The sequence below is a fragment of the Bos indicus x Bos taurus genome, chromosome 5 (assembly GCF_003369695.1).
Source record: "Bos indicus x Bos taurus breed Angus x Brahman F1 hybrid chromosome 5, Bos_hybrid_MaternalHap_v2.0, whole genome shotgun sequence".
Taxonomy (NCBI): Eukaryota; Metazoa; Chordata; class Mammalia; order Artiodactyla; family Bovidae; genus Bos; species Bos indicus x Bos taurus.
This window is the reverse complement of record NC_040080.1, coordinates 69,660,101-69,681,612: the sequence shown is the minus strand read 5'-3', so window position 1 is coordinate 69,681,612 and position 21,512 is coordinate 69,660,101. Positions and strand designations below refer to the sequence as shown.

At 41.6% G+C, this 21,512-nt stretch overlaps 1 protein-coding gene across 2 annotated transcripts in view; it reads left to right on the top strand.

The window, feature by feature from the left end:
- The first annotated feature begins 3,022 nt into the window (after window positions 1–3,022).
- Window positions 3,023–21,512, top strand: part of PPM1H (protein phosphatase, Mg2+/Mn2+ dependent 1H) — a 306,613-nt gene continuing 288,123 nt past the window's right edge. Inside the window, exon 1 of one of the 2 annotated variants that reach the window (XM_027542423.1) lies at window positions 3,023–3,810. In XM_027542423.1, the coding sequence (XP_027398224.1) occupies window positions 3,566–3,810 (245 nt within the window). In that variant the 5' untranslated portion in view covers window positions 3,023–3,565. The remainder of the gene's footprint in view (window positions 3,811–21,512) is intronic. The other variant, XR_003511171.1, reaches the window with a different exon arrangement.

The window sequence follows — 21,512 nt, the reverse complement described above, 5'->3', positions numbered from 1 at the left end:
TGAAAAAGTTGGCTTAAAGCTCAACATTCAGAAAACGAAGATCATGGCATCTGGTCCCATCACTTCATGGGAAATAGATGGGGAAACAGTGGAAACAGTGTCAGACTTTATTTTTCTGGGCTCCAAAATCACTGCAGATGGTGATTGCAGCCATGAAATTAAAAGACGCTTACTCCTTGGAAGGAAAGTTATGTCCAACCTAGATAGCATATTCAAAAGCAGAGACATTACTTTGCCAACAAAGGTTCATCTAGTCAAGGCTATGGTTTTTCCAGTGGTCATGTATGGATGTGAGAGTTGGACTGTGAAGAAGGCTGAGCGCCAAAGAATTGATGCTTTTGAACTGTGGTGTTGGAGAAGACTCTTGAGAGTCCCTTGGACTGCAAGGAGATCCAACCAGTCCATTCTGAAGGAGATCAGCCCTGGGATTTCTTTGGAAGGAATGATGCTAAAGCTGAAACTCCAGTACTTTGGCCACCTCATGCGAAGAGTTGATTCATTTGAAAAGACTCTGATGTTGGGAGGGATTGGGGGCAGGAGAAGAAGCGGACGACAGAGGATGAGATGGCTGGATGGCATCACTGACTCAATGGACATGAGTCTGAGTGAACTCTGGGAGTTGGTGATGGACAGGGAGGCTTGATGTGCTGCGATTCATGGGGTCGCAAAGAGTCGGACACGACTGAGTGACTGAACTGAACTGAACTAAGCAGAACAAAGTCTGCTGTGCATAAAGATATGCCAGAACTTTCCCATAACAGATAATAACAGAGAAACATAAAATAATCTTACAAAATGCTGATTCACAAATATGGCTAATATTACCAAATTTAATTATGATAAATATCCTACTTGACAAAAAAGCCTACAGAAAATCTTAACAGTGGTCATCCCCTAAGGAAATGATTTGGTCTTTTACTTTTTTTGTTTACAGTCTGTACTATTGGACTTTATTTATTGACCGCGATTGGGTACTACATTTAAATTGAAAAATAAATCTTTTATCTAGTAAATACCTAAGGAAAGCCTTAGGTAAAGTAAAACCTCTAGTAAAGCTTTGCCCTAAGGTGAAATGAAGGGAAGAAAATAGTAAATTCATCTCAATAGAGATTTGTTACTGAAGTATCTATGTTGTAGCTGCTGTTTAGTTGCTCAGTCACGTCTGACTCTTTGAGAACAGTGATGTGCAGCCTGCCAGGCTCCTCTGTCCATGGAATTTTCCAGGTAAGAATACTGAAGTGTGTTGCCATTTCCTTCTCCAAGGGATCTTTCCAGCCAAGGGATCAAAACTGCATCTCCTGCTTGGCAGATGGATTCTTTACCACTGAGCCACCTGGAAAGCAGGAAGTATCCATAGAAAATTGTTAAAAGGTCATTGTTCTACAAGAGCTTGACAAGGAGATTCTAAGTTTCTATAACTCAGTGGATGCTGGAGCAGGTATTAATAGTTGGTTGGATGTTTAATCACTACATTGATATTTCTCATTTAGAAGCAGTTTACAATGAACAAAGCAAAGATTGAGAAGACTTTAGGGGGGAGGGGATGGTTCTTCAGCTTTTGCATCTTTTTCAGTTCCGCTGCCAATTTTAAAATTAGGGAAAGGGGGCCAAGATAAAAAACTGCATTTCTGTTCTGAAAGTCACTCAATCATGTCTGACTCTCTGGGACCCCATGGACTATACAGTTCATGGAATTCTCCAGGCCAGAATACTGGAGTGGGTAGCCTATCCCTTCTCCAGCAGATCTTCCTGGCCCAGGAATCAAACTGGGGTCTCCTTATTGCAGGCGAATTCTTTACCAGTTGAGCTACCTCTGAGAAAAGAATTAAAGAATTCATTGACAGGCGTGATATTCACTGAAAGGTTGAATGTTGTTTTTTACATAATCATTTGGTATATAGTAAACCGAAGTACCTATTCATGAAAAAGCCAAAGGAGAAATTGCCTTAAAAAGTATAGATACTGAATAAAGGGAATCAGTGAAGTTTACTCAGTTCTCCCCTAAAAGCCAGGATGCTAATTTCTGTTCAAAGAATTTTCTTACCTTGCAAAACCTGGGCTGCTCTTTCCCCCGCCCCCACTTACTGAGCAAAGGGCCTGTATTCCTTCCCGATTTCCAAGTGAGCCTTTCAGTGTGTACCTCCACAAGTACCACAGAATCTTGGCAAATTACATGGTAGGTAAACATAGGAACAGGAAACAGAATAAGTAAACACGAACAGGACACAGCTCTCTTGCAAAAAAAAAAAGGGCAACATTTAACAAACGTTACCCCCTGATGAAGCACATTTATCGATTCTTCACAAACATTTTGTTTTAATACATGATTACCACAAAGTGTTATGGTTCCAGACATTTATTCACTTTTACTTTGGCATTTGAGTTGCTTTGTTTTTTAAGAATTCCTTCCATTTTAACGTACCCTTAGATAATTTTATAACAATGTTTTGAATAAAGAAAAGGCTGCATTAAGTGTATCAATAGTAAACAGGGTCAGCTTTGAAAAGATACTCCGGTTTTGTTGGTATGGTGAAGGAAAATGCTTGTATAAACCTATTACACAATTAATTAACAGGTAAAATAGTGCTTGCTTCTGATTTCTTAGAGCTCTTTTGTTTTCTTGGCCATCAACCTTACTGAAACAGGGTCTGCTCGGCAGATAATGATGCGTGTGGTGGTACTGAAAGAAAAAGAAAAGTAATTCTATAAATGCCTCGGAAAAAACTTTTAATGATTTTTGTGCAACCACTGAGGGTTGTTGCTTTTTGCTCCGAAGTCTCTCATACCAGGTGCTCCTCTTTTCCACTCCAGTACCTGGAGCAGCCCCATCGGGATTTCACCTGTCTACCCTTCCCCCTCCAGCGTCCGAAGTTTCCCTTTTTGAAAGCGTAGGCAGCATTCCTCCGCGAGTGGATTCCTCAACTGGCTTTTCCCGGCGGCCCAGCTCCACGTGACCTCCCCTGACACCTGTGCAGCCACCGGCTCACAGCGCCCCCCATCCCCTCCGCCAGGTACCGACGGGGCCTGGCGCTCCCTCCCAGAGGAGGTCCCGGTCCGGGTGCGAGCCTCGCTCGGGCCGGCAGGGGAGGGGCTGAGCCACGGCCCGGGCAGCCGCTGGAGCCCTTGCAACGGGATTATCACATGACTCGACGGCGGCGGTAGCCGTGGCAGCAGCCGCGCCGGCTCCGCGGGCTCGCTGGGTGGGCTCAGTTCCGCTCACGCAGGAGTCGAGCGCTGCGGGCAGAGAAGGGACCTGCTGCAAGCTGCAGCCGCGCAGCCGCTCCCGGTGCGCTCGGCGTCTCCCCCGGCTGGGCCGGGGGCCCGCTCCATGCCGCTCGGTTGCGGAAGTGCAGCGGGGGGAGGCGGCGGCAGCAGGGAACGCGGGAGGCCGGGGCTCGGCCCCCTGCAGCATTAGGCTCTGGGAGCCGCGCGGCGAGCCCCGCGGCCCGGCTGCCCGTGCGCCCGGCGCCCGCCGCAGCCTGCATGCCCCGCGCTGCGCCTAGCCCGGCCCCCGCCGCCGCCGCCGACCCCTGCTCGCACCACTGCTGCCGGGCGCCGGAGTAATATGCTCACTCGAGTGAAATCTGCCGTGGCCAATTTCATGGGCGGCATCATGGCTGGCAGCTCAGGCTCCGAGCACGGCAGCGGCGGCTGCGGAGGCTCGGACCTGCCCCTGCGCTTCCCCTACGGGCGACCCGAGTTCCTGGGGCTGTCTCAGGACGAGGTGGAGTGCAGCGCCGACCACATCGCCCGCCCAATCCTCATCCTCAAGGAGACCCGGCGGCTGCCCTGGGCCACTGGCTATGCAGAGTGAGTGCAGCGACACCGGCGGCGCCCCTTCTCTCCGCGGCCCTTCCCCGCACGGTTCCAGCTCTCCTCTCTCCTTGTTCCTCCGCCCCAGGGCCCTCCGCTGGCTGCCGGCGTCCAGGCCGCGGAGGGCACCTCTTAACTTATGCTGGCCATTCCTCTCTTCTCCTCCTCCCCTTTCCCCCAGCCCCAAGGACGCGGCGTCTCCAGCCCGGGTTTGGGTGGTAGATGGGTCATGGGTGGCAGCGCTGGACCGTGGGAAAGCTAAGGCTGGACGCCGCTGTGAATCTGAGGGCTGTGTCACTTGGAAGAAAGTGCGTGGAACAGCCCTGCCGAAGTTTGAAACACAGCAGGGAAATCTGGTGTCTGTGCGCCCATCCCCCCAAATCTTTGTGCCTCCGCGTGAAGTTTGTGGGGTAGAGCTTGGAGAAGCTGTCTCTGCGCCGGGGGTTGGGGCTTTGGGGGCGGTTGTCCCGGCGGCCGCGGTCCGGTGCTGGGTTGCACAGGCTCAAAAGGTCTCAGTTTCTCAGACTTCAGCCTAAGAGCTCCTTGGCTTCTCTTTTTGCTGGTGAGAAAACCCTGTGCCTTTAGTGAATGCCAATACTGTTTCCCCCAGTCCTTGGGGAGGGGGCAACTTCTTCCAGGTGCCTAATGATAGCATTTTGGTAATCAGCTTTGGCGATTAAGTGAGAGGTTGAGTGATTTACTATTTCAAGAACCGACTGTGTTACGTTGACGACCTGGAGTGGAACTGGGAAAGGAGAGAGGAAGGATTTTAACGGCCTCCCCACCCCCAACTCTACAGCTGTTCCATTGAGCTTCTTATGAATGGTAGGATAAGGACTGTTTATTTCCCCTATAAAGCGTCATAAAACTGGGAAATTCGGAAGGCAGAATTTAGGAGACCAGAGTTTCGGGATTAATAATGACTTGGTGGGTGCAAAAGTGCACGCGAAACCTTGCCTGGCACACCTGCCCCTTTTGCTTTAACTCCATCCGCTCTATAATCTTGGCCCTCCCCCGCCGGTGCACAGCCTAGCCCGCTGATTGGTTCATCGGGGCACCAATCGGCTCTCCCGAAGCCCGGCGCTTTGATGCTGACCCTGTTCTGGTGGCCCGGATAGCCCCGAGCAGGCATGATCTCCGACGCTCCGGGTTCCGGGGTGACAGTTTGCAAGACGCTCTTCCGAGAACTCCGAATTCTGTTTTCCTTCCCCTTTAATCGTACAGTTCTTTCCCCACCTGCTAAAATAGAAAATATGTATAAATGGCGCTATGTGACTAGAGGGTGAAAAATAGGAAACAGGTGAGAGTGATGAGTGCTAAAACAATAAAAATTAACACATAATAAAGGGCAGGCGTGGAAGAAAGCGTTGGGGTGAGGAAGGTACAAAATATTATTATACCTTTGAGGATAAAACTAAAGCAAAAACATTTGTGTGGTTGAAAAGTGCCTTCCAAAGCATCAAGTACTATTTCCTGACTAAAATAACACCTCGGACTCCGCCAAACCCTCCATCTTGCGTGGAAGATCATTTGGACTTTTGCAAGGCAAAAAATCAACTCGGAGCAAAGTTTGTCCTACAGTTCTGTAAAAGGGGCGCTGTGCTGTCAAAATGTGTAGGGACCCATTGTCACTCCAGTGGGTTCACCAGGGCCATGGCACTTAGGTCTGAAGGGCCTAAGAGATAAGCAGGCAAGTGGTGAGAAAGTTATGAGAGCTAGGAAGAAAGATGTTAAAACACAACGTGGAAGCTACTTGAACACAGTTAAAGGAGGGCCTCAGATAGGAAGGGGAAGGGGGAAAAAAACGATCAGTTTGAAAACTGTGGCAAGCAGATGATGTGCAAAGGGCTATACAGACTGTAAGGGAATCTGAAATGAGACCCGTGGGAGGAGTTGTACCTCCTCCTACCTGGGCCTCAGCTTCCTTATCTCAAGCTAATCTTTTCCTTGACTAGAACATAAGGGAGGTTCAGTTGGAAGGTTAGAAAGGCCACTGTAAAACGTTTAGTTTTTAAAGCTAGTTATGAAATTAATATATACTTGTGAATTCAAGCAAAGACCTGTATGCAGATGTAAGCCACCCCCCACCCCCATCTACCCAGACAATTCTGTGTTTGAGTAGTGGTACTGCCTTTGTAGACCTAATTGGAGACACCTATAAATAAATATCCTGCTCTTCTTTTTCCTTTCTCAAATAGACTCAAACTAAGCATGTTATTCTGTAGTTTCACAAAACACTATGTCATGGACTTTATTCCAAGAAAATAATATAGAATTACCTCATTCTGTTGAAATGTATACATTTACAAATGTGTACATACTATACATTTCATGAATGTATACATACTATACATTTCAAAAGTAACTAGCATAATGCTTACTGTTTAGTGATTATACTGTTTTCAGGTTTGTATCATATCCTTTGATTCTCACAACAATCCTGTGAGGTAGGTACTAACATTTCCATCTTATAGATAAGGATACAGACACACTGAATGGTTAAGCAACTTGTCCAGAGTCTTACCACCTTAACAGAGCCTATATTTGCACTTAAGCAGTTTGACTGCAGAGCCCATAACACCAAACTACCTCCCTGCTCCATGGACTGTAGCCCACCAGATTTCTCTGTCCATAGAATTTTCCAGACAAAAATACTGGAGTGGATTGCCATTCCCTTCTCCAGGGGATCTTCCCAATTCAGAAATCTCACCCAGGTCTCCTGCATTGCAGGCAGATTCTTAACCACTGGAGACACCAAGGAAGCCCAAACTACCTCCCTCCAGTGTGTTACACTATGGCACATCCATCTGTATCCCGGATTAACCACTGACATTGTCTTGCCACTTCCCTTGTGATGAACTACTTCCTCAAACCTTGAACTATACTTTATCTTCCTGCGACAATACATCCCGAATGATCAAAATGGTTGAAATAGAGAAGGGGAGAGAAAAGACAAGTAGCAACTGTGGTTATGGCCAGAGGCGCTGCCAGTAATACTGCTCAGGATCTACTGGAAGGAGGAATTATCTTGGTTTTAGAAGGCACCAGAGAGAGAGAATTGGTAAGAAGATTGCTCAGAGTGGGGATCGGAGGGGTGTGAGTCACAGCCTGAATCGCAGGTGGTTTGCTTATCTTTCTAGAAAGTGAGCTACTTTGTAAGCCTTCCTAAGGAGGAGGAATTGACATCACTTGGTAACTGAGGAATTAGAGGAAAGTTAACTCTAATGTTGAACTTTTGTTTGGTAGAAAAGAGAATAAAAGGAGAAATGGTCTAGTTTTTGCAGCTTACTGTTAATCCTTTTCAAAAGGAGCTGCTCTATAGGTTATGTTGTTGTTTAGTCACTAAGTTGTGTACAACTTCTTGTAGCCCCATGGACTGTAGCCCACCAGATTCCTCTGTTCATGGGATTTCCCAGGCAAGAATAGTGGAGTGAGTTGCCATTTCCTTCTCCAGGGGATCTTCCCTGGAGAAGGAAATGGGATTGAACCTGCATTTCCTGCATCGGCAGGCAGATTCTTTACTGCTGAGCCACCAAGGAAGCCCCTCTATAGGTTATAGAACTAGAGAATTAGCCTAAGTGATCCCTGTAAGGTTTGGGGATCTAGAAAACCCTCTTTTATTCAGTATTTATTGGCATTGTGCTACATGGAATTTCCTGGCTCCTCAGAAAGCCTCCTATTGTGGTTGAAAAGTTTAGCCATTTGTTTCAGGGCTGTCGGCTAGGCTATAAAACATTACAGTTACAGACAATAATCACCGAGTTAAAATCTTTACGAAAACATGGATTAGCAAGTTGTATTTTTTAGTTTGGTATTAAATTACTGACTTAGCCTGTTAGACCAGCTCACAGAGAACCATGAGAAGCAGTGGTCTGACCCAGAGACCTCATAGGGCAGCTGCTTCCTTTCTTTCTCCATAAGTTTAAATACTACCCAAGTGCTACAAGCACTTGGAAATGGGTTCAGTTTTTTAATGGGTTAGGACTGCTTTTTGACTTTGGTTCCCTTTGATCTGTTTGCCCAGCCTCTTTCCCACTGATGGTCAGTTGGACATAGAGATCCAAGTGAATGTGGAGTTTGTGCCTAAAACTACAGCAGTAGATAATGCCAGAGAATGTGCAGTGCTCTATGAAATCATCATATTCAAGTTTTATCAGTGATTTCTTTGCTTGTACAGGAAGAATAAATCATAGTTATAGCATCATTTTACTTAGATTATAGCTGTAACTATGCAATTTTTTCTCAATTATTTTTCTTACAAAACTGCCCCAGGCATGGGTATTTAAAGAAAGCTACTTTGAGAGCTTCTGTTAAATATACATTATATAAGTTCTTTTTGTCTCATGAAGGTAGTGAAAATGTTAATGAAATAACCTTATTTAAATCCAGCCAACAGCCCACAAGTATTTGGTTTGGAATCTGTAGGCTGTTCCATCTCCCACGTCACTGGCCCTAATTAGCAATTACAAGTAAATCACATTAGTTGGCTGTTTAATGGTGATGACAGAGAAACCACTATTTCTCCCTGGCCCCGAAGCTCAGAAATCCCCTGGCCTTTGTTTTTCCCTTCTGACCTCCGCTACACCCACCCCTCTTATACCTGGTAGCAGAGCTCCTCCCTGGGAACTTCCTCTTTGACTTGTAACTGAAGAAACTTGAGGTTCTCTACTTCTTGTTGGATAAGGGGGGGAAAAGTGGGCGGGGGGGGGGTGGGAGATTCACTTAACAGAGCTCTCCTTAGCAGTTTTATGAAGATCAGTGCAAAGTAGTCTAAAATATTTCACCTGCCTTTCCACTAACCTGCAGAAAGTATTAATTTCCTACTTTAAAGCAGGTGGCTAAGCGGTCTTCCATTTTTCAGATGATAATGAAGTCATTCCCTCTGGGGTGGAGCTCCTGGGCTGTTCCTTTTCTTAGAAAAATGGCTCCACTCCATCAAAGACTAGTAATGCTCCAGACAAAAGATGTAACTCTTGTGAGATATTGGTTTATCCTGTGTTTCAGCCCCAGTTAGACAGACATCATCTCTGATTTTGCTCCACCACACAGTGCTTCCTTGTTATAGTTAGATCAATGTGCTATGCTTAGTCGCTCAGTCATGTCCTATTCTTTGTGAGCCCATAGCCCTCAAGTCTCCTCTATCCATGGGGATTCTCCAGGCAAGAATACTGAAGTTGACTGCCATGCCCTCCTCCAGGGGATCTTCCTCAACCCAGGGATCAAACCAGGTCTCCCGCACTGCAGGCAGGCTCTTTACTGTCTGAGCCTCCAGGGAAGCCCAGTTACATCCATATTGGCTGATAATTTAAAGCTGACTGCATAATAGAATTGACTTCTAAAAATGTGTTATTCTAGACAATTTTAAAAATTAACATATCATTGGCATATACTGACTTCAAATGTACAACCTAATGGTTCAGTATCTGCATGTACTGTGAAATGGTCACCCGTCGTTTCAGCCATTGTGAGATAGTCAACACCCATCACCAACTCATAGATACAATTTTTTTTCTTGTGGTGAAAACTTTTTAGTAGCTTTAAAATATACAGTACAGTGTTATTGACTATAGTCACCATGCTGTACATTGCATTCCCAGGACTTATTTTATAACTGGAAGTTTGTACAATTTGACCACCTTCATTTCAGGCCCCGTCCGTGGCAGCCATCAATCTGCTCTCTATGAGTTTGGTTGTTTCTTTTCTAAGATTCTAAATATTAGTGAGATCATATGGTGTTTGTCTTTCTCTGAATTATTCCATTTAATATAAGGCACTAAGGTCCATTCATGTTGTCGCAAATGGTAGGATATCCTTTTTATGGGCGAGTAATATTCCATTTTAAATATATGTATCTTTTATATATATGTCATGTTTTCTTCATTCATTCATCTATCAGTTGACACTTAGGTTGTTTCTTGGCTGCTATAAATAATCGTGCAATGAACTTGGAAATGCAGATACCTTTTTGAGTTAGCATTTTGTTTCCTTCAGATAAATACCTACAAGTGAAGTTGCTAGATCATATAATAGTTCTATTTTTTATTTTTTGAGAGACCTCTCTACTGTTTTCCATATTGGTCTCGATAATTTACCTTCTCATGAATACTGTACAAATGTTCCTTTTTTTCCACATCATTATCAGCACTTGTTATTTCTCATTTTTTTGATAATAGCCATTCTCAGAGGTGTGAGATAGTATTTTATTGTGGTTTTCATTTGCATTTCACTCATGATGAGTGAAACTGAACATTTTCTCATGTACCTGTTTGGCCACGTGTATATCTTTGGCAAAATGTATCTTCTGCTCATTTTAAAAATTAAGGACTTTGGGGGTTTTGTTTGTTTTGCTATTGAGTTGTATGAGTTCTTTATATATTTTGGATATAAAGTCTTTATCAGATATATGATTTGCAAATATTTTCTCCCATTCAGTAGATTTTTTATTTTAGTAATGGCTTCCTTTGTTGTGCAGAAGCTTTGAGTTTGATGTAGCCTGTTTTGTTTATTTTTACTTTTGTTACCTTCGCTTTTGGTGTCAAATCCAAAAAATCATTACGAGGATCAAAGTCAAGGAGATTAGTGCCTATGTTTTCTTCTAGGAATTTTCAAATTTCACATTCAAGTTTTTAATCCATCTTATATTAATTTCCTATAGGATGTAAGATAGTATCGAGTTTTTTTTTTACCTGTGTTGTCCTTTTCCCCCAACACCAGTTATTGAAGAGGCTGACCTCTCCCCATGGTGTATTCTTGGTTGTTTTGTCCTAAACTAATGAACCACATAGTTGTGAGTCTGTTTCTAGACTCTCCACTCTGTTCCATTGGTCTGTGTGTCTGTTTTCATGCCAATACCCTACTGTTTGTATTACTATCACTTTAGTTTTAAATTTGGAAGTGTAATGCCTCCAGTTTTGTTCTTGTTCAAGATTTCTTGGTTATTTGAGGTCTTTTGTGGTTCTGTACACATTTTCGGATGGTTTGTTCTATATCTGTGAAAGATGCCATTGTAATTTTTATAGGAATTGCATTGAATCTGTAGATTGCTTTGGGTAGTGTGGACATTTTAACAAAATTCTTTCAACTTGTAATCATAGAATATCTTTCATCAACTTGTATTTTCTTCAACTTAGTTTATTAGTGTCTTATAGTTTTTAGTGTATAGGTGTTCCACATCTGTAGTTAAATTTATTCTTATTTTTTTTGATGCAATTGTAAATGGAATTGTTTTCTTAATTAAAACATTTAAAAAATAAGTTACTTTAAGAATTAAGTGTCTTTATTATTTTCTCCCATTTGCCTAATTTTAACAGATGACTGATAATTTTTCCCTTGAATTTATGAGATATTCCCTCAGGAAATAAATAACATTCAGCTGCTTCCTTTATTTTTTTCATCCAATCAATAAAATCATTGTATTCCTATGCTGGGTCCATAATTAGGACATAGTCATCATCCTGAAGAGAAGTTTATGGCATAGTCTTTCCCCCTTTAGAGTTATTCTTTGAAATTAAGTTGAAATGAAATCATGTATTAAGATTATAAGAGACCAAAACTGGGGGGTGAGGGAAGTTGTTTGTTTTGTTTTGAACGTCTTAATGCTTCTGGTATATTTCAAACCTCAGTATTTGGAGCCTTAAGGTCACACTAGGGAAGCAAATTGTTCTTTTCAGCAAGTATTATGATTAGGTGCCAAGTTCTCTGTACTTGAAGGTCCCAAGGCCTTTATACATACCTGTACAAAGGTATGATTAAGAAAGAAATTATCCTGGCACTTAAAATGGTAAGAAAGACTTTATTCAAGACTATTAGCAGTAGGGACATTGTAATGGGGAGAGAGATAAAATTAAACTCCCAGTACAGTAAAGACAGCTGGAAATTTATAACCAGAGAGCGGAGCAATGAGGCAGTGGATGGAAAATTACTAAGAGGAAACATCAAGGGTAGGGGGATTCTTGCTGAAGGTCAAGACAGGAGACGAGGACCTTGATCAGAAGTCAAGGGTGACCAGATCTGACTGCTAAGTGAGGACATAAAAAGCCAAATTTCTTATCTACTATACTAACGTTTTGTGAAATAAAGGATATTTTGAACCAGAAGTTTAGAGACATACACTCTCAGAAAGAAAAAAAAAGTTTTTAGTTTCTTCGAAAATGCTATGCTCCTATTTTTCTCATTTTTCACAGACTCAAAAACCGTGTATTTTACTTGTTCTGGAGGATTCCCAAGGCCATTTCCAGTTTTAAACTTTGTGAGTTCCTGGGGTTAGGCTGAGAACCAGTCTTCGCTTCCAGACTGAGGTTTTTCCCATGGGGCCTGCTGTCTCCTTCACTGTGAATTTAATTTTGAATAATTTTCTTCCAGCATTGTTATGAAAATTTTCAAACATCCAGAAAACTCGAAACCATTGTATACTTAGCACACATATGCCCACCATCTAGATTCCAAAATACCCATTTTGCTACATTTGCTTAATCATTTGTCTATCCATCAATCCATTCTTGTTATATATATATATATTTTTAATTCTTTATTTGTTTTGGTTGGTGCACACGGCTTTCTCTAGCTGTGGTGAACAGGGGCTTCTCATTGCAGGAGCATCTCTTGTTGTGGCGCACAGGCTCTATGGTGCATGGGCTTCAGGAGTTAGCAGCACCCAGGCTCAGCAGTTGCTCAGAGGCTCTAGGGCAGGCGGCTTCATAATTGGGGCACACAGGCTCCGTAGTTGTTGCCTACAGGCCCTAGAGTGTGGGCTCGGTAATTGTGGTTCGTGGGCTTTGGTTGCTCCGAAGCATGTGGAATCTTCCCAGACCAGGGATTGAACCCGAGTCATCTGTGTTGGCAGGCAGGTTCTTATCCACTGTACCACCAGGGAAGTCCCATTCTTGTTATTTTTAAGTGTGTATTTCCTTAGTCCAGTGGCTTTGATTCATGCTATTAAGTTATTTTCCACAGTAAATTAAAAGATAGGTTTGAGTAGCTTTGACTTTCTCAGTAGAGAAAACCACCAAACCATCAGGTCCTCATCCATGTGAGGCGGGGGGACCCAAGACTGAACTTCTACATTGGCATCCTGCAAAAATGCTCACTTAATCCATACACTTTCCATAATTTAATACTCACCCAAAATAGAGTTTTACATGGGGTCAAATTGAAAAGCAGAAATAGATGACACATCTCTTTGATGTGCTCTTATTCAATTAAATCAATAGGAAAAATTGGTTTAAAACTTGAGTCACTCCTCTCTTCAGCTGGTAGCCAGGCAGGTGAATATTAACTGAGGAGCACACTGTTCAGAAAAGATTTCAGAATCTGTTGCCTGAAAAGTGCTTCTGAATAAGAAAGACTCCATTGAGCTATGTTTACCTTACTTCTGAAGTAGATGTAATCCACTAGCAGGCTTAGGGAAATTAAAGTACCTGCTTAATTGCTCTTTTTCTGGTGTGGAATGTGAATCCATGGTGCTTTCTTTGTTACACTATTTCTGACTTAGTTTTTTTCTGAATGACTGTAAAATTTAAATGTTTCCCTATATTTTCTTTCTATGTTATTTATGAGAAAAAATATTACTACTAAGTTGCATTTGTAGAGGTCTCTATGACCCCATGGACTGTAGCCTGCCAGGCTCATCTATCCATGAAATTTTCTAGGCAAGAATACTGGAGTGGGTTTCCATTGCCTCCTTCAGGGGATCTTCCCAACCCAGGGATCGAACCCGAGTCTCCTGCACTGCAAGCAGATTCCCTACTTGCTGAGCCATCAGGGAAGCCATATATAGTCCCTGCCATGTATATTTAAATATAAGCACTTGTTATCCATTTTAATAAAAGGAGAATGAGCCCCAGAGAGAACTTATGTTACTTTAGAATCTCATGCAGTCCCATGATCCTAGTGACCATGGCTGAATCATTGAACCTGACCATTTGTTGTGTGAAATTATTCATTAATGGACATCATATTCTCATAAATAAAATGCCACAGAAGAGAGTATAATATATTTTATTACTCAGAGGAAACAAATAACCTCTAATCTCTAGGCGACTTAAAATTCCACAAGGACATTAATTAGCACATCAAATTTTATATGAAAGGATGAGTTTCAAAGCTTTTAAAAATAGTTCTGTTGAGTATAATACACTTTAAAAAATTAACTTTCATAATATATGTGCATTTCCTATGTTTAAAACTCCAGACATTTTCAAAATTACCATCGTTTCCTAACTTCAATTAGCCGCCACCACCACACCACCCCCGCTGCCCACCATTTTAATGTTTTTGGAAACCCTGTAAGTCTTAAAACCACTTAATAGTTCTTTCTCATAGTTCATGAAAGTCTGTTCATTTTACCTAGTGGTGTTTTTCTAAAGTGAATAAATAGATTATGTGTTTTACTATTAACAGCTACTTAAACATGAGGAAGTAAACTGAAAAATTTTGAATACTGGGGCTCAAATTCTGAGTCAGGTTTAATGAGACAGTTCCTTTTAACATTTATTTTGGGAGTACTGTTGTGCTCAATTTTGTCCCACACTTTGCTGCCCCATGAACTGTACCCTGCCAGGCTCCTCTGTCCATGGTATTCTCCAGGCAAGAATACTGGAGTGGGTAACCATTCCCTTCTCCAGAGGGTCTTCCCGACTCCGGGATCAAACCCAGGTCTCCTGCATTGGCAGACAGATTCTTTACCACAGAGCCACCTGTGCAGGAGATGCAGGTTCAGTTCCCCTGGAGAAGGGAATGGCTACCCAGTGCAGTATTCTTGCCTGGAGAATTCCATGGACAGAGGACCTTGCAGGCTGAAGTCCATGGGATGGCAAACAGTCAGACATGACTGAGCATGCACACACATTGGTTTTGTTACCTAAAGTTCTTAGTTTTTACTTAAGCACAATCAAGTTTGAATGGAAAGTTTCAAGTTAGTGAACTTTGGGGGTCAGTGAGGCCAGCTGCATGGGCTCCTGCAGGGCCATCTTGGGGAATTTGTGCCTTGGCATCTTGAACTAGTCAGGTCTCGTGGAGCCTTGCTGGCTGGCTGGGCTGTGTAATGAATGTTGCAGGGCTCTAAGGCCAGCAGAAAGTTCAATTATTTGCCAAGCCGAGAGGACCAAAGTGATTCGTGCACTCTGTAGTCCTTTCAGGGAATTGACAAATAGACATTTAAGCTATTGAAAACTGGTGCATCTCTACCAGGTAATTTTTTTTCATATAAGCATAGGAGGGGGAAAATATCTCAAATGAAACATTGATTTTTTTAAAATAAAAGTGCGGTACATTATTGAAAGACTATATTTAAGTAGTCTGCCACAATGTACTAATCATTCTTTGCCTGTTTGAAAAGGCAAACGTTGACAAGTTATATTTAGAACACACAACTGGCAAAAATAAAAGAAAATAAATGCTTAGCAGGAAACATTTTTAGGTACGAGAAATATGAATAGCTCATAGGAAGATGTGAGGGGATGGAGGGAACCAAATCGGTATTACTACAGAAAGAACTATTAAGCGGGGAGTTTTGTTTTGTTATTGTTGGTTTGGGGCCTCAGCACACCACTTTCAGGATCTTAGTTCCCTGACTAGGGATCAAACCTAGTCTCCCTGTAGTGCAAGCACTGAGTCTTAATCCCTGAACCACCAGGGGAGCCCATTGTTTTCTTCTTTTTTATTTTTATAAGAGAAAATAGCCACAGTATTTTGTTGCAAATAAATAGCCTATGAGAATGAACTCTAAAATATATGTTTGGAAAAACTGAGCAATTTTTTTCAGCCCTTTAGGACAGCTTTTACCCTGTAAAGTAGGGTTTAGAACAGAGCCAAAGAGCCAGATTAGATGGGCTCTTGGCACCCTGCCCTGTAATTATTAATAATGGGGCCATGCTGCCTGGTTGTTAGAACCAGGTGTCCAGAGTTGGGCTGGTGATTCAGTGCAGCAGTAAATGGGAAGAAAAAAAGAATTGGCAACTCCAACTATAGCAGCTGGTGTTTATTTTTTAAACCATCTAGGTGCTCAGATGGGGATTGCAGGGGCCTGTTGTTGAACCCCTGCCCCGCCTCCTCTCTCAGTGCCCCCGGTCATCAGGTCGGTGCTGACAGTGCCGCTTGGCCACGCTGTCCCGTTCCCACCTCGCATACCATCTGAAGCCCTGCCCACTGCCTTGCCATCCTCTGGGGCACCAAGGGGTGTCATGGGTCTCTGGGGGCCGCTGAAGGTTCCTTCCAGTCTTGGTTCCCAACCTTCTCGCTATTAGAGACCCTTTTATTTATTTTCTTGGATGGATCCCTCATGGAAGATTTTACCCAGCAAGCTGTATAAAATAAGTATTGCTGCCCCTTAAAAATTGTTTAACCAGGCACAATATTTTCTAATCAGTAGGAAGGGTGGGTGTGGTGATGATTGCAATGAACTGCTAGCATTTAAGTCAAACTCAAAGGATTAACCATTGTTTTATTACTGTATGAGTCTTTACTACCCACAACCTATTTTTCATTAGCTTTTTCCTCTTCAATATAAAATAGCTTAGGTCTCTTACTGCTTCCTTCCCCGATGATTTTTATTTTTTAATGTGGACAATTTTTTGTCTTTATTGAATTTGTTTCAGTATTGCGTGTTTTATGTTTGGTGTTTTGTGGAATCTTGGTTCCCTGACCAGGGACTGAACCCACACCCCCTGCATTAGAAGGTGAAGTCTGAAGCCCTGGACCACCAGCAAAGTATCCCCTTCCCTGATTCTTAAGAAGCCTGGACCACACTGGAACTCTGCTGACAGGCTTGGCTTTTGTACCTCTGGGTTTCCAGCTCATATTCATGTTGAGATTATTTTGTTTGGGATTCACATGTGTAGCACATTACTTCAAAGTCCCCGACGTCCTTTTCCTTGTTGAAAAACGATGTCTTAATAGTTTTATTTTCTTGGCTCACAAAGTTCTGCAAGTTACCTGAAAAGTCTGATGCTTGTCAGCTGTAAATTTAATTAAACTCCTGCTGAGAATATTTTTATTTTCTAACAGAGTTTTGACCCTTGGGCAAAAGTTGATCTTGAAACAGTTTCTATCATCCCCTGACTGTGGGTGAGAAGAACTTAAAAACATCTTTAGATGGCTTCTGACCTGACAAGGTGGTGAAAGGCATTCATCAGTGAGGAACATAGAATTAATATTTTTATAATGATATTCTTTTTTCTCTTATTGAAGAATTGATAGGTGTTCATTGTAGGCACTTTCAAAGTCTAAGTACTATGAAAAACATAAACATTACTTATAAATTCTATCACTTATAATTATCTTTAACTTGTATCTCTAAAGGACATTTGTATTTGTTTACAAAATGGGATAATTCTACATACCGAGTGGTAGTTTTTTCACTTGAAATGGAGTTACTGGAGTGACTATCTCCTCATGTCAATACATATTGTACTCTGTTGTTTTTAACAGTTACATTGTATTCCATTTATGATTTTAACATACATTTTTCTTGGGTGGTAGCCAGTTTTTTTTTTTTTTAACTACTAAAACAGTCCTGGAATGAAGAGCCTTATAGCTAAAACTTTGTTAAACCATACTTTTAAAAGTGGCATTTTCTTCTGGGGAAAGTGTTCAGATTGGACTTCTCCAGTATTTCTAGTGACTTCAGTAGTGTGAAAATATCATCGTTCAGTGTGAATATTGCCTCATTGCTCATTGTCATTTCAGTGATGCTGAAATGTCATTTATGTCCTTTATTTTAAAGTACTTTACCAAAGTAATGTTTTTGTTGATCCAGACTTCTTTTTCAGATTTAGGATTAAATTATGAGGTTTAGAAAAGTGACCCTTAAGGACTGGTTTAAAACCCTACTCTGAAGAACTGCTCAATGCTTTTGTCTGTCTCCAGAGCTAAGGCACTCGTTGGCTGTCATTCATATGAAGGATAAATGATGACATCTCTTGTTTTTAACTGTTTAACTTTTCATGAATAATCTTGAGGGCATGGGCATCTAATTTCTTTAATACTTAATACAGAGTTGTACACATTAATGCTCAAATATATAGACCAGAAATAGTGGGGACGTAAGCAGTGGAGTTCTTTTAATGTCAAATGAAGCAAAGATCACCTTTGTTCTATAGGCTGATTTCAAATTATGAGTGCAACACCTGGGAATATAACAGTTATCACAGTATTTACAAATTTCAGATATAAATCTCTGAACATTAGTAAGTGTTTATTGGAGGCATTGCATTGTATTCCCTGCATCTGGACTGCCCTGTGAGGAAACAGGGAAAAAGTACATCTAGCTTTTTGACTTTTAGCTGGAAGTAAGCAGTAAGAACAGATTCTTCTAGAAAAAGTAGATTCCTTGGCTTATGAGTGGCTGAAAATGAAAGTCTGTTTGCATGGACACTGAATTCGGAAGCCCACTGAAGTTTCTGAACATTATCCATCCTTTCTCTGCTCTCTCATCTGCTCAGCTTTTTTTTTTTTTTCCTTTCCTTCATTTTCTTCCCTTCATAGTTTATTTTGGGAGATGGAGATAGGGATTTGGTGTTTTCATAAGATTCCTATTCATTAACCCTTTCTCATGCACAAGCTAAAGCATTATTGAATTAAGCACAATCTATTAATATGATTTAGTTCACCTAAATCATTTGTGCTGAATCTTACACTTTTTGTTTGATATGAAAACTCAAACTCATATAAAGTAATTGGTCCATTTTCCTCTGTCCAACCCCCACACAATATCTTCTTATTTAAAGTTATGTACGTATACACCAGTTAGAATAAAGAAATTTCTGTACTAAAATTTAATTTCATTCAATTTGACTTCTCAACTGGTACTGGTTCCCAAGTTGATCCTAGAGTTTTTGTTTTTGTCAGCTATACAGGCATATCTCAGAGATAGTGTGGTTTCAGTTCCAAACCACTGCAATAACATGAATATCACCAATAAAATGAGTTACATAAATTTTTTGGCTTTCCCAATGCATATAAAGTTTATGTTTGCACTATATTGTAGTCCACTGAGAATATAATATAGAATTATGCCTAAGAATAATGGACACACCTTAGGTTAAAAAAATTTTTTTATTGTTAAAAAATGCTAACCGTTTGTGAGTTGTGATCTTTTTTGCAGTAGTAACATCAAAGATCACAATAGCTAATATAACAATAATGAAAAACATTGAAATATTGCAAGAATTACCAAAATGTGACGCAGAGATATGAAGTGAGCAAATGCTGTTAGGCAAAATGGCACCGATAGATTTGCTTGATTCAGGGTTTACATTTCAATTTGTTTTTTTTTTTTTTAAGTCAGTATCTCTGAAACAATAAAACGAATACAATAAAATGGAGCATGCCTGTATATATATGTTATATTTACTGTATTGGGAAATAAAACTGAGAAGTTTTTTTTACAAATATTTATATATTCAGTTAAAAATAAACATGGAAATATTTTAAATAAAAAATACCATTTTTTCAGAACAAAACCCAATTTAGTAAGAAGAGTGGCATCATTATACACTTGCAAGTCCATTTGACGGACTGCTCTGTGACTCAGTCATCTCCAACTCTTTGTGACCCTATTGACTATAGCCCACCAGGCTTTTCTATCTATGGGATTCTCCAGGCAAGAATACTGGAGTGGGTTGTCATTTCCTTTTCCAGGAAATCTTCCCTACCCAGGGATCGAACCTTCGTCTCCTGTGTTGCAGGTGGATTTTTTACCCCTGAGCCATGGGGGAAGCATCTGCCTTAAGAGAAGACAGCTGGATTCTGATCTGCTTCTGCATTTAATCGGTTGTACTATCACGCTCATGAGTAAACTCCACTCATATTCATGAGAGAATGAGAGTGAAAAAGGAAAGTAACATCATAGCATTATGATGAAAATAATTTTGACCTCATGTATCCCTTGCAATGGAGAAGGCGATGGCACCCCACTCCAGTACTCTTGCCTGGAAAATCCCATGGATGGAGGAGCCTGGGGGCTGCAGTCAGTGGGGTCACTGAGGGTCGGACACGACTGAGCGACTTCACTTTCACTTTTCACTTTCATGCATTGGAGAAGGAAATGGCAACCCACTCCAGTGTTCTTGCCTGGAGAATCTCAGGGATGGGGGAGCCTGGTGGGCTGCCGTCTGTGGGGTCACACAGAGTCGGACACGACTGAAGTAACTTAGCATAGCATCCCTTGCAAGGGTCCTGGAGATCCCAGGGGTTCCAACCATACTTTGAAAACTGCCCATGTGGAGAGTAAACAACATAACTTCCTATCTTTTTGAACGGTATTTTACAAATAGAAAACTATAGAGCACTTTTAAAAGTTCCGGTGGAATGTAGATCTTCCACTTCCAGCGTGAATGTTTGTACTGATTCAGGAGGACACGTCTTCACACTGTCCGTGGCCTTTGTTTCAGACAGTAGAGGACTTTGCTCCATGAGTCATTTGTTGGGGCTGTTTAAGACTATTAGACAATCGACGGTGGTCAGGATTGTCCACCTTTAATAGACAATGAAAACAACAGGGGCCAGAATTTGCTAGGGTTAGGGCTAAAAGTACAAATCTTTGAGTAGTTTAGGTTTATGGCAATTCTGGGGTTATTTAGTAGTGGATTACTGGTTTTCCTTGTACCATTTATCATAGATTTACTGTATGCTTCACATGGGCTAAGGCACAAAAGATAAAGAGATTTTAAGAGGCTCACATTTTTTTTTCCTGGTGGCTCAGATGGTAAAGAGTCTGCCTGCAGTGTGGGAGACTCGGGTTTGATACCTGGGTCGGGAAGATCCCCTGGAGATGGGAATGGCTACCCACTCCAGTATTCTTGCCTGGAGAATCCCATGGACAAAGGAGCCTGGCGGGGTACAGTTCATGGGGTCGCAAAGAGTCGGACATGACTGAGTGACTGACACACATTCTTGTTGGGAAGAAAAGATTAAAACCTAAGCTTAGTTTGACAGAGGAATAGCATGATGCTGGGGGTGTTGCGTACCTTGAAGAAACAGCTTGAGGTCACCCTGGCTCTTCTGCCCAGCTCGTGGCTTCACAAGCTGGTTCACTTTTTTAGTTCTTAGTTAAGACATTGACTGAGTCCTTTCCAACTCTGAAGTGCTGAGGGAATAAGAAGCATAACAGAGGTTGTGCACTGATAAGTTAATTTCTACTGACTTGTACTTATATACAGTTCATTAAAGTTAATGCTTTTTCATTTATCTTGTTTGTATTATCGTAAAATCTCTGGAGGTTCTGTTGGCTGATTTGCATGTTAGCAGAGGCAGTAGTAAGTTGAAAATCTAATTACATGTGATTTAATTGATGAAGGTGAAAGGAGAGAGTGGAAAAAGCTGGCTTAAAACTCAGCATTCAAAAAACTGAGATAATGGCATCTGGTCCAGTCATTTTTTATGGCAAATAGATGGGGAAAAAGAGTAAACAGTGTCAGACTTTATTTTCTTGGGCTCCAAAATCACTGCAGATGGTGACTGCAACCATGAAATTAAAAGATGGGTGCTTCTTGGAAGAAAAGCTATGACAAACCTAGATAGCATATTAAAAAGCAGAGACATCACTTTGCTAATGAAGGTCCATAGTATAGTCAAAGCTGTAGTCATGTATGGATGTGAGAGTTGCACCCTAAAGAAGACTGAGCGCCAAAGTATGGTGCTTTTGAGTTGTGGTGCTAGAGAAGACTCTTGATAATCCCTTGGACAGCGAGATCAAACCAATC